Genomic DNA, 14,244 nt, shown 5'->3' on the forward strand with positions numbered 1-14,244 from the left:
CATTCCTGTATGCTTGTGTTTGGATAGTGCTATAAATTTGAAATCTTTGAAATATATGTGACTATTTGACAGATATGTTAAAACTTGTTTTAAAGTGCAATGATTTATTGTAAAGTTGTGATTTTAAAGATTTTGTAACTTTGATTGTAATATCTTTTGTTGAAGATCATTAGTAATAATCCCTACTGTGGATTCATTTATTTTCGTGGATATCAATTTTCTTGGATTGCTGAAAACTTGCATATTCGTGGATATTTTATTTCCTGGTTTTATCAATCACTGTACACAAAGCCTATTCAAAATATGCTCTTCGTTGGACATAAATTGGTATCCAACGAATATTAATGAATCCACAGTATATGATATTGATATCTTATAGAAGTTATTTAAGGGAAAAATATATTAAATGCTGAAAATCAGGTGTGTAAATATATACGAATCAATCAATTTAAAAAAAATATTTACTTACAGAAATACCCCAGTAGATTGTAACCCAGGAGAATATGCTGTGTTAGGAGCTGCGGCATGTACAACATGTCCTGCAGGAAGTTCTTGTGCCACAGCAACAGCCGCTCCTGTAGTTTGTCCTGCTAGTAAGTATTTATTTATTTGTAACATAACTGCATTGGTTATTTGTTTGAAAGAAAAGAGATGTAAGATATGCCCCATTAAGAGGGAATCCCAGAGGGGATTAAGAAAAGGCAAATAAAAGGCAACATAATTGTCCAATAATTTCCAATTGTTGTAAAAAGAAGTATATGTCAAGCATTAGATATCTCCAGACTAGGCAATTTACATAGATCTATTGTTAGCATTATGTGACGCATTTTGTGTACTTTAAAAAAGGTTAGAAATGCGCCTCAATGTGTTGTTTCAGTTAATATGAATGACTTATTTAATATCAAATATATATGTTTTTGATATTGCATGCATGTTTTTTTGCCGATGGAGGTTAATGTGTTTTGATTATCTCCCTTTTCAGATCAATATTCAGCTGCAGGAGCCATGTCCTGTACAGATTGTCCAGCTGGATACAAATGTGATACGGCTGCATCAGTACCAGTAAAATGTGCACTGGGAGAGTTTAGTGCTGCTGCAGGTAAGTAGGAATATATAAACATACAATCTCAACTTTCAAGGGTTCTTATTATGCTCAAGTACAAAGGGTTCTTATTATGCTCAAGTACAAAGGGTTCTTATTATGCTCAAGTACAAAAGGGTTCCTATTATGCTCAAGTACAAAGGGTTCTTATGTTCAAGTACAAAAGGGTTCCCATTATGCTCAAGTACAAAAGGGTTTTCCCATTATGCTCAAGTACAAAATAGTTCCCATTATGCTCAAGTATAAATTGTTCCCATTATGCTCAAGTACAAAATAGTTCCCATTATGCTCAAGTAGAAAATAGTTCCCATTAAGGTCAGGTACAAAAGGGTTCCTATTATGCTCAAGTTCAAAAGGGTTCATAGTATGCCCAAGTTTAAAAGGGTTCATAGTATGCTCAAGTTCATGAGGGTTCATAGTCTGCTCAAGTTCATGAGGGTTCATAGTCTGCTCAAGTTCAAAAGATTTCATGGAATGCTCAAATTCAGATCATTTCTTGGATTGTATGGTCTACTTCCATGCTTACATTGTATGTTCAACTTTAAAAAAATAAATTCTTTGTATTTTCATTTTCAACACCTTTCAAGGCCAAGATCACAAATGGTTATAAGCATGATAAGAGAAAAGGAAAAATGTTCCACCAAATAACAAAATTAGTAAAAAAAAGCTAGACATAGGCATTGTTGTCAGTATTTGTGAAAATATATCAGTTTAAGTGGAATTAATAATGGTAAATCAATGATATTTAATTAACTATGTATGATAAAATTAAGAATGAACCTGACAGGTTAGGGCCATCAATAAGACCCTTGCTAGGGTCCATTTCTTTGATATTTTTACATGGTTTACATGTCAAAGCTTGGAACATGAACAATTTCCCTACTTCCTGAATATTGTTATTCTAATAAAAACTAAAAAATATATATTTTCTTGTTTACAGCAATGGTCTGTTCCACTTGTTCTGCTGGGAAGTATTGCCCGGATGAAGCTGCTGCTGAGACAGATTGTCCCAATGGATTTTATGCTCCCGCTGGTCAATCAACATGTACTGCATGTGAACCTGGGAAGGAATGTTCTGATAAAACTCAGTCTACAGATTGTGCCGCTGGGACATACTCACTTGGATTACAAACCAGTTGTACAGCAGCTGATGCTGGTAGGTTGATCAGAGATCATTGGGTTTATAACTACTTTCATTAAAGTTTTTAATTATTAAATATATCATTGAAAGTATCACCATGGCCTATTTTACTAGCATAAATACTAGATTTTGAGGATATAAGAGAGAAGTTAGGAAAACAGTTTTTCAACAGTATAATTTTGAAAGATGATAAATAAGCTATTATTTATTGATTTTTTTGTCATAAAATTAATAAACATTCATTAATGTTCACTCATAAACATGAATTTTACAAGTTTTGCAAGTGGTAAACAATTTAAACATTTTTCACAGTACAAAAATACTGATTTATTTTTTAGCTCCACAGAATTTCTGTTGTGCTTCCTGATATTGCACTAATATATGTTTTGAATTTGCTCTTTTCTAGTTTCAATTGTATGAGGATTTTAATATTCATTTTAAAACTTGACAGGATTGACAATGAACAGTATAGAGTAATTTGATTTAAAACATATGGTATCTATTTTAATGAGTTGCACAGTTGTTTCTGGAATGACCTTCATCAAGTATACTGAAGGAAATAATTTTAGAAAACAAACAACATGAAATTTTGAATTTTGAATTTCATCAAATTAAAAGAAGAAAAAAAACAAAACAAGTGATGCTATGCAAAAATGGAGGATACATTTATTTTGTTTGTCTTCAACGAAAAATATAAATTTCTTATAACAATTTTTGTTTACAGGATATGAAGTACTTGACAAATCAACATCACCAAACCCTTGTGATCCAGGAGAATACAATCTAGCAGGGTCTGCCTCCAATTGTACGACCTGTCCTGGAGGTTCATATTGTCCAGTAACAACAGCTAGTCCAATAGCTTGTAGTGCAGGTAAGTAAAGTGTACAAAAGAATCTTTCACAGTCTTCCTTTTAATGTGTATAACATGGATTTTTTCCTTGGTAATTCTATTTTTTTTAAAACTTTTTATTGAGTAGCAATTGACATTATATTTAAACCAAATTCTGAAGACATTCCCTATTTCTTTTTTTCCCACATTTTGAAGACAGTTCCTTTATTTTCTTCTTTACTTTTTAACCTTTTAATAGAAATTTTAAAATTAGCTTTTTATAATCAGACAGTGTACAGAAAATACAGTTTACAACAGTGGTCATTGAATCATCCACTGAAAAAAAAATGATGAAATCATCTCTTTATTACAGGATATCTTAGTAGTCCAGGAGCCACTGAGTGTGTCCAATGTCCAGCCGGTTATGAATGTCCAGATAATACTGATGCATCCCAAAATAAACAATGTGCTGCCGGATGGCACTCTGTCGCTGGAAATATGGCTTGTACACCATGTACAGCAGGATCTTACTGTTTCAGTGTTTCGTAAGTATCTCAATGTTATTTAAGGGGGTAAACCTTGGTTCAGTTATGCGTTTGAAAAAGTCAAGTTTCATCAATGTATGTTAAACATTTACCTGAAACAGATTGAAACAACTAATTTTATAACAGATATAATTCATAATTGGCAGCAAAAACAGTATCTTGTATTTGTGTGATGTTGAGAATGTGATCAAAGAAAAAAATCTTTCAGTAATGAATTAATTTTGCCGGTCAAAGAAATGAACTGAGACAAAATTCAATCACTAATTTATTATTATTTTTGCAGGTCAAGTGTAGAGATACCCTGTGCAGACGGTCATTATTCCTTAATCAATTCAACCGTCTGTACAGTGTGTGAGGCTGGAAAAATATGTCCAAACAAAGATGGCACCGGCATACAAGATTGTATAGCAGGAACCTACTCTACCGCTGGACAGACTGTCTGTACCGATTGTCCTGCCGGTCATGCTTGTCCATCCACAACAACGACACAAACTGATGAATGTCCAGCAGGAACATATTCGATTGCCAAGTCAACATCCTGTACACCATGTCCAGCTGGAAAGTATGCTATTAATAAATAGAAGTTGTTAATGTTACCTTAATACATCTTGTTGGAAAGATGCGTGGTTCCGTCTTCAGGTGAATCCTCCTTCCTCGGCTGTTTCGGCGCTGTCCACTACAACCTCCAGAGGTGCTCCGACTGGGGTGATCAAGTCCCAGCCCGAAACCACTTGGCTATCCATCCCTGCCTCTTCACTTTACTGCTTCCACTGTTCTGACCTTTTTCTCCATAACCACATCGATGCTGTCTCTGCCTCTTTACACAAGTTCCCTATCAGTTTACTTCTTTCCCCTCCAACAATACCAAGTGCTCTCAATGCTCGCCACATAGACTGTCCAACAAACCCTCTGCTTCCCACTTATTGTGTAGGAAACTTGATCACCAGACCAAAATATCTTTCAAATCTATTTCAAACATCTTTATATTTGTTGCTCTTTTATATTGCAGTAAATCTATATTTTTATGTTTATAACCGATCTTGAAAAAGTATAATGAACTTCTGATGCAAAGAAATATTATTTTGTAAAATAAACTGATAGAAATAATGAACTGTTAATTTAGAAATTTATAAAAGTTATAATTATTGAAAACTAGAACTTGATTATATTGCATTTCAAACTAACAATATTATATCACATTACTTGTATCCCGCATTTCTTTAAACTGTACTAATTAGTTTTGCCATTTTTTTGCCATTTGACATTCACAATGAAAAATGAAGTCAAAAATTTTATAGTATTCACGAATAGATTTGAAGCAAATAACAATAACAAATTTATTATCTATGATTAACATTGAATTTATTCAATTAAATTATGTGATAATTTATAATATCAAGCTAATGCAGAAGTCACTGATAAACTATCAAATCTCAACTGTTATAATTGTTTTTCAGGGCGTGTCCAACAACAAGTCAAGCTGTTGAAGTCGTATGTGACCCAGGAACTTATTCATTAGACAATCAGACAGTCTGTACACAATGTCCAATAGGGCAAGAATGCCCAGATGTAGACACAAACTCTACCATGTAAGTAGTTAGGTGACCTAAGTAGGTAATCAATCAAATAGCTGATATTCAAAGAACAAACACTAGGTAGACATGTGACCTAAGTAAGTAGCCAATCGAACGGCTGAAATTCAAAGTTAAAAAATGAAGTAGCCATGTGATATCAGATTCTTCCCAGTCAAACTGTCTGTATTGTCAATATACAAGCAAATTTGGAAATATAGGTCATTCATGTGATCTCAGTTATTAGCCAATCAAACTCAATGTTTTAAATTACTGCTGTATAATAAAAGAAACCAGAAATGCACACCAGTCTCTCACAGGAAAAGAACATCAATTTCAAAAGTGAAGATGCAATATCATTTTCCTTCCAAAAAAACAAAATACTTTGTTTTATTTTATACCCTTCGAATTTTGAATTATACCAAAAAGTTTGAACATTTAACACTTGTAAATAGTTGGGATTCGATTAACTTTATGAATATATTTTTTTACAGTAAAAACTGTGAACCTGGTTACTATTCCCTTGGCAACCAGAAGGAATGTACTCTTTGTGATGAAGGTTATGAATGTCAACACACAACACAGGGTCAGACAATCTGCCAACCAGGATTTTACAGTGCTGCTGGATCAACAAATTGTACTGGGTGTGAATCAGGCTATTATTGTCCTGAACCAGAATGTAAGTGGTTGAATAGACATGTGGTATTACCTATACTATGATACTTTGTCCTTCAAAGATTGGATTAAACACAACTAATTGAATTAACAGTTAAAATTATATGAGCCAGCCCATACAAAAAGGTACAAAAAGTCCTTTTGGTAAACTAATGGACACGTTATCATGCAAAGTTTGTTATAGTATTTTTGAAAAACGATTTTATCCGAAAAAAAACAACATTAATGTAAACATTCATAAGATTGTTAATTCTTTCCTGAATTTGTCAATTAAAACAGAAAAAGACGTAGAAATATCTGAATTTTTGGTATTTGAGCAAGTGTAATATCATTTGTTCCCCGGACTAATGCTTTACCGACCAGAAACTTAAACATTTACGACACTACCTATACAGAGACAAAACTCAATAATTTCCGTCAGTTCTACAGGTTTAAAGAAAGTAAGACAACATTTTAAATTTTTTAAACATGAGGGAAAATACAAAAACTGACATCTTGTGTTTTAGAAATTAAATTAAGTTAAGTTATTTAATATTATATAAATCAACCTTAGTTGCACGGGATTGGAACCGTTGCCAGGTTTGATTGCATTGATATCAGCTTCGTTAGTGAGACCCTTATCCCCACTAGTACTGCTACCGGGGTTAACATTATCAATTGGCAAATCAAGCCATTTAAACTGTACTATGAAAATGAATGAAATATATGAAATAATTCACTAAAAATCTTGATAAAACTAAAGGGAGGGGGTCTCAACACTTGCAGGTGCGTGTAGCCCACAGCTTGATCATATGAGGAAAAGTAAATGTGTTTAATAAATCACAAGTCTACTACCAATAATTATGCACACTTTTTAGAATTTCGTAAATTTTGTTTATGTACCTTTTGGCATGGACTGGCTCATATAAAAGTGGCAGTTTTTCTTTAAGCAGTATTTAAAATAATAAAACATTACAAACATTACTGAATTTACAGTACCTACATTCATCTTTTATTAGTATTTTGTTTGATAGATTAAATACACAGATTTTATAGAACAATTGATTAACATGATTAAAGACTAAAGGCAGAGTAAATCATTTCTGGAAATATTTATTTTAGATTCTAGAAGATCAGAATGTCCTCCAGGGACCTATTCTAATGGTGGAGCCACTGCCTGTTCTAATTGTAATGAAGGATTCCAGTGTGCTATGGGATCAACCAGTCCATCACCGGCTGATGGCCTGTGTCCGGCTGGAGGATGGTGTGACGGGAAGAACTTTTACCGCTGTGAACCAGGACTTTATAATCAATACAACGGATCTACAGATGCAAGTGCTTGTGTGGCTTGTCCACCAGGTAACCAGCCTTTCCTTTTTATACCTGTTTACCTCATCAATTCAGAGTAGTCTAGTCTAGGGGACCCACTTGGCTGCCTATATGGGGCCCGCTCACGTTTCACTTCAGTGATTCCCTATGTATTCAATCAAACTTTTTTTTCAAAAAGGAATCCGCTTCTGCTACACACAGAGAGATTTGTTATCTGTCAGACTAGTCTACTCTTAAAGGAGAGTAGTTTATCTAACAAGCAAGCTAACCAGAGATTCTACCTTTACCTTCACACTCAATGCATTCTGCTGTAAAAGTTTTATATATTATGTCCTATGTCTTAGATGGTAATAGTCTTGTTTATTGTTAGCCTACCAGTCAAATAGTCTATATGCATTTTTTGTTAAGATATTATATGGTAAAGGCACATAAGTGAAAGTGAAAACAGATACAAAATTACTAAAAGCAGTTTTTGAAATTTTACAATGACATCCAACAAGACCATTGAACACACATCTATAATATAAAACTGATTTCTTTTGGTGCTATTTCATAGATATTGATCCGATTAAAATGTGTTAATACTGTATGTCTGCATTGTTTCAGCATTTTTCCAATAATGAATTCAGCATTATCTGTATTCAAGAAAAGCTATGTTGGTTTTGCAATTGAATGCCTGGGTTAAATTTAAAGTATATTTTATTCACATCATCTTTATATTTATACTCTATTTACTTCTCTCTATTTTTGTTATATTTCATATCCAATATTTGTATATTATAGGATACTACTGCCAAGGACCTGGAGAAGTGGACTACAATAACTACCCCTGTCCTGAAGGTCACTACTGCTTATCTGGGACCACACTCAGTGTACAGTACCCATGTCCAGGTATGAATCAGGGTAGATAAGTTAAAACAAGGGAAATAACCAAAATCAAGTTCTCTGTTCTATTCACTACTTCTGAGCTTGGGCAGCTTAGTAAAGTACCAGTATGGTTCAATTAGTACATCAAAAGTGGAAATCATATTATTTATCTTTGTGCTTCTTATGTCCCATTGATGGCTATTCTGTTTTCTGGTCTGTGCGGCCATCCATTGATTCAGCCGTCCATCCATCCATTTGTCCTGCTTCAGGTTAAAGTTTTTGGTCAAGGTAGTTTTTGATGAAGTTGAAGTACAATCAATATGAAACTTAGTACACATGTTCCCTATAATATGATCTTTCAATTGTTAATGCCAAATTATAGTTTTCCCCCTATTTTCACAGTTCACTGAACTTATGATAGGGTGGATGGGGCATCTGTGTCTTCCATTAGATCAAAGAACTTGTTTTGTTTGTGACGATAAAATTGAAAAGAAGGAGCATGTATTGACTGAATGTCCATTATACGACGATCATAGAGACTAACTGTATAAGATTTTAAACTTTGAAAACGAAAATTTTAGTCTATTGCTGAATTCTTTGAAACATTCATTTATTTTAGCGAGTGATTATATTAATGTGATACAAAAATGTGCCAAAACCTGCAAACTCATTTTAGACTGTAGAAGACATTTTTTGTACCGATAATTGATGTAAATATGTTATATGATTTAACTTTTTGTTTTATAATTGCTTTTTGAAAATTTGTAAATAAATCTGTCTTTCATAATTCTTTTAGAATGGCATTAATATTTTTAAAAAGGTTTACTTTTATAATGTGAAATGTGTATACTGTATTATTAATGGTGAGACGTTAATGAATTATTATTGTATTATTGTATTTTGTGTACTGGGGACACATTCTTGTTTTTGCCTTTTGTAAACTGTTAACTTCATTGTTCTTTATAAGCTGAATGAGCATAGTTCTCTATATTTTTCTTCCTTTTCTTGTCTGTTTGTTCTTTTGTTTTTGGAGGGGGAGGGATAGGATGTTAATATTCACGGGAGAAGTGCAAAGATAATCTGAAATGTTAGTCATATGATGTGAAGCAGAAATAAAAATGTTTAAGAATAAGGCGAATAAAGTTATCAAATATGATTTATTTTTCCATAATCTACCTTATCACAATTACTGAAATTGCCAATACAATAATACTATAACATCCCTATTTCAGGTGGTACCTACCTTGATGAGATGAATGCCACCAGTGTTTCCCTGTGTAAACCCTGTCCTGAAGCTAAGTACTGTCAACAAGGATCCACAACAGACGGAATAGAATGTCCAGCTGGATTCTTCTGTGTAGGAAATCAAGCATCAGGATTCCAGAATGCCTGTCCCATAGGAACTTATGGACCTGATATTGGTTATAAAAGTAAGTCATTTAAGCATCTGTACACGTGCCCAAAAAGACCATGTTGATTTCTTATATTAGATTTGATTCAAACTTCAAATGAATCAAGCTTTCTGATTGGTCAGCAGGTTTTATAACACAATAACACTCAGAATTTATGGACATGCCCATAACACCCAGCATACTTCCAATGGATTTTAGACTATGTACACATTTTTAAATGTGGTTACACACTAATAAAACTACAAATAACTATTCATAGGTAAAGACAAACATATTTTTATTTATGAGACATGATTACATTTATAATTTGAATCACATGGATTTGTTCTCTTATATGCAAACTCCATATACCATCTCGTAAAACACTTATTAGATGAAAGAAAATGGTGCAGAATACCACAATGCAACAACTCAAGGTATCAAATGAACGAAAAAATGCAAATAGTGTTAAAAGCAAACCTCTAAATATAAGTGTAAACAATATTTTTTAGTTACACAGTGATAAAGGCTTAATAGAAATTAAGAACTTGTCTTTCTGCAATGTAAAAATTATTTTGTTGCAGATGCCAGTGAATGTACTGCATGTCCAGCTGGATTTTACTGTCCAGCAGGAACCCAGTCAGAACCTAGGACTTCACCAATCCCATGTGAGCCAGGAACCTACAATCCAACAGAACATACTGGTCACCCTCTCAACTGTAAAGCATGTGAAAAAGGCTTTGCCTGTCCTGAAATTAACCAGACTGCATCAACAATGCCATGCAAGCATGGTAAGAATTGACTCGACAAAAAAAAAATGATAATAATTAAAAAACAATGTTCCAACTTTGGAACAGAAAATTTGAGTATTTAGTGTGGATGTTACTAGTTAAGAATTTTTGGCAACTTAATTTATGTACAATGATAATAAGATAAATGTCTCCATCATTTGTAGATTTGAACTTAATAAATTTGGCCAGGCCAAGCTGCATAGAATTTGTAGATTTGACATTGTGAAAACTGGATAAATTTGGCCAGGCCAAGCTGCATAGAATGTGTGTATTTAAACATGTGAAAACTGAATAAATTTGGCCAGGCCAAGCTGCATAGAATGTGTGTATTTGAACATGTGAAAACTGAATAAATTTGGCCAGGCCAAGCTGCATAGAATGTGTGTATTTGAACATGTGAAAACTGAATAAATTTGGCCAGGCCAAGCTGCATAGAATGTGTGTATTTAAACATGTGAAAACTGAATAAATTTGGCCAGGCCAAGCTGCATAGAATGTGTGTATTTGAACATGTGAAAACTGAATAAATTTGGCCAGGCCAAGCTGCATAGAATGTGTGTATTTGAACATGTGAAAACTGAATAAATTTGGCCAGGCCAAGCTGCATAGAATGTGTGTATTTAAACATGTGAAAACTGAATAAATTTGGCCAGGCCAAGCTGCATATAATGTGTGTATTTGAACATGTGAAAACTGAATAAATTTGACCAGGCTAAGCTGCATAGAATTGAATAAATTTGACCAGGCCAAGTTACAAAGGATTTGTCATGTTTAATTTGTTTACTAATGATATTTTGTCTTCAAACAGGTTATTTTTGTCCAGCTGGAACTATAGTGGACGACCAGTTTCCTTGTCCACCTGGATCTTATACAAACAGTACAAACTTAACGTCTGCAGATGAATGCAGCACTTGTCCACTGGGAATGTATTGCGATTGGGCTTCAGGTGAGGTCACATGTACTGATAAATAATTTACAAATTTATGGAAAAGTCCTTTGCCAAGCAGATTGTTTATCCTCGTCTAATGGGTTTTCGTACAATTAAGAATGTATTGTGACATCACCAGAATGAATGGTGACGTCACAAATTCCATTGAAAAAGAATGCATAGCACAAATTCATGAAAACATATGATCTGACCATACATGACCAATTAGAGAAAAATGTTTTGCCCACTATATCAGGTGATATTTACCTTCAGTAGATTCAAATTGTAAGCAAAATGAAATTAGCATCAGCTTATTTATAGAACTTTGATTTAGGATGTTTTTTACCTAACAACAATAGTTTGTATGATGCATTGGAAAATATTCCCGAAAATGCTTATGATTTTGTAATTATGAATTATGAATACAGCATCAACTCATTAGTTGCTTAAACTGCTTATGTTCTGGAATGCTGTTAGCCAATCACAATGTTTGTTTTTTACTTTTGAAATATTACTGTGGATTCATTGTTATTCGTTGGATACCAATTCCTGTGGGTTTCATGAGTACAGGTGAACCGCGAATTCAAATGTTCAACGAATATAATATTTTGATAGGTTTTGTATACAAAGATTGATAATACCACGAAATCAAATATCTACGAATATGGGATTTTTCAGCAATCCATGAATATTGATATCCACGAAAATAAATGAATCCACAGTACCCAGAATGCCTTTAAAGATCTTGAATGACAATTTATAAATCCTATTTTATTTTGCAGGATGGCCTGATAATCCACCACAGCCATGTCAGCCTGGGTTCTATTGTCCACTACAAACACCATCGGACAGTACATACCCTTGTCCATCAGGAACATTTTCTACAGCTTCAGACTTGTATGATGCTTCACAGTGTACACCATGTACCCAGGGCTATTACTGTAATGGTAAGTATCTAACTATACCCTTTCATTGACCACTGTCCTCTACAAACACCATGGGACAGTACTTACCCTTGTCCATCAGGAACATTTTCTACTGCTTCAGACTTGTACGATGCTTCACAGTGTACACCATGTACCCAGGGCTATTATTGTAATGGTGAGTATCTAACTATACCCTTTCATTGACCACTGTCCACTACAAACACCATCAGACAGTACATACCCTTGTCCATCAGGAACATTTTCTTCTGCTTCAGACTTGTACGATGCTTCACAGTGTACACCATGTACCCAGGGCTATTATTGTAATGGTGAGTATCTAACTATACCCTTTCATTGACCACTGTCCACTACAAACACCATCGGACAGTACATACCCTTGTCCATCAGGAACATTTTCTACTGCTTCAGACTTGTACGATGCTTCACAGTGTACACCATGTACCCAGGGTTATTATTGTAATGGTAAGTACCTAACTATACTCTTTCATTGACCACTGTCCACTACAAACACCATCGGACAGTACATACCCTTGTCCATCAGGAACATTTTCTACAGCTTCAGACTTGTATGATGCTTCACAGTGTACACCATGTACCCAGGGCTATTATTGTAATGGTAAGTACTTTAAAAAATAGATTGTATTGAATGATGAATGAAGCCATGTCAAAATACTAATATTTTATACAAAACGGTACTAAATATAATTTGTATCTTATTCTTGCAACAAATTCAACATGCATGTTTATCATGTGCTCAAGTTGCAAATGTATATATTACTGTGGATTCATTTATTTTCTTGGGTACGAATATTGGTGGTTTGAGGATAACATGCATTTTCATGGATATTAAATTTTGTGGTTTTGGCAGAGTTTGCATACATTCGTTAAGAAATTTGTAATCATTGAACATTTAAATTTATGGTTCTCCTTTACCCATGAAATCCATAAAAATTGGTATCCAACAAATATTAATGAATCAACAGTATATGTATTTAAGCAAAACTGAAATAGTAATAACATGTCTGATTTATGTTCTTTTAACAGGAGGAAATAGTGCTGTGTCTGGGATATGTCCGACAGGGTTTTACTGTCCTGAGGGGACAAGAATTGCTACAGAGTTTGGTTGCCCTAACGGTACCTATAACGATGGACTAGGATTGTACGCCGAGTCTCAGTGTAAAAACTGTACACTAGGTAGGTTTCCCATCTATTTATTAAAAGCCCTTTCAACTAATTTTTTACCGAATTTACAAAGATTATGTTAATTACACAAATGTAAGAATTTGTCGCCACAAAAGACAACAACACTCAAGTTTTTACTGCATGGTATTGGTTTATTAGGTTGACATGTTTCGCGTGGCGTCTTCAGGACATTTGAGTGATGTTGTCCTTTGTGGCACCATATTCTTATTTATTGACAACTGTGAATACCTAGCGGTATCCACTCGTTTTTACCTTACCACACAATCACCACTTGGTGTTGGATCACTTGATAGAATAACAGTTAAACGTATGAATTGTATAGCAAGTTCTAGAATAACAGTTAAACGTATGAATTGTATAGCAAGTTTTAGAATAACAGTTAAACGTATGAATTGTATAGCAAGTTCTAAATTTCCTATATTTAGACAACCTACATAAATGTCAATAAACTCAATAGTGACCACCAAAGACTACTAAAATAAGACAATAAATACCAAAAAAAAGGGGGGGGTAAAAATTTAATTTGAAATACAACATGTGACAATATCTACCTTTTCAAGTATAAAACAATTAACCTGTACACAAAATTTCATATTTCAAAAATGATATTAGGGATTTTAATACTATTGTATGTGTATTTCAGGACATTACTGTGAGTTTGCTGTGTATGTACCAACTGAATGTGAGGCTGGAACTTACATGCCTTATGGAGCAGATACATTAGGGGTTGTCGTAGGTTAGTTTATATTTGTTAAAATAAAATATGAACTTTGAGATAATTATTTTTGCTCTTTTGGTTACAGTATAAAATTGAGAATGGTAATTGAAAATGTGTCAATGAGACAATTAAAGGGCAGAAAACAACCAAAGGCCTCTAATGGGTCTTCAACATAGCGAGAAAATACTTCACCCTGAGGCAGGCTACAGCTGGCCATTAAACAAAGTG

At 33.8% G+C, this 14,244-nt stretch overlaps 1 protein-coding gene across 1 annotated transcript in view; it reads left to right on the forward strand.

Moving 5' to 3' along the window:
• The window catches only part of LOC134694950 (uncharacterized), a 142,502-nt gene that overhangs the window by 19,648 nt on the left and 108,610 nt on the right, over positions 1-14,244 (forward strand). The window contains exons 8-23 of the mRNA XM_063556066.1: positions 472-593; positions 983-1,099; positions 2,043-2,258; positions 2,968-3,114; positions 3,446-3,617; positions 3,901-4,179; positions 5,075-5,206; positions 5,683-5,867; positions 6,965-7,201; positions 7,955-8,062; positions 9,271-9,468; positions 10,014-10,220; positions 11,029-11,166; positions 11,931-12,095; positions 13,140-13,289; positions 13,942-14,034. Coding sequence (XP_063412136.1) covers positions 472-593; positions 983-1,099; positions 2,043-2,258; positions 2,968-3,114; positions 3,446-3,617; positions 3,901-4,179; positions 5,075-5,206; positions 5,683-5,867; positions 6,965-7,201; positions 7,955-8,062; positions 9,271-9,468; positions 10,014-10,220; positions 11,029-11,166; positions 11,931-12,095; positions 13,140-13,289; positions 13,942-14,034 — 2,666 coding nt within the window. The remainder of the gene's footprint in view (positions 1-471; positions 594-982; positions 1,100-2,042; positions 2,259-2,967; positions 3,115-3,445; positions 3,618-3,900; positions 4,180-5,074; positions 5,207-5,682; positions 5,868-6,964; positions 7,202-7,954; positions 8,063-9,270; positions 9,469-10,013; positions 10,221-11,028; positions 11,167-11,930; positions 12,096-13,139; positions 13,290-13,941; positions 14,035-14,244) is intronic.

Source organism: Mytilus trossulus, chromosome 13 (assembly GCF_036588685.1).
Source record: "Mytilus trossulus isolate FHL-02 chromosome 13, PNRI_Mtr1.1.1.hap1, whole genome shotgun sequence".
Classification (NCBI taxonomy): Eukaryota; Metazoa; Mollusca; class Bivalvia; order Mytilida; family Mytilidae; genus Mytilus; species Mytilus trossulus.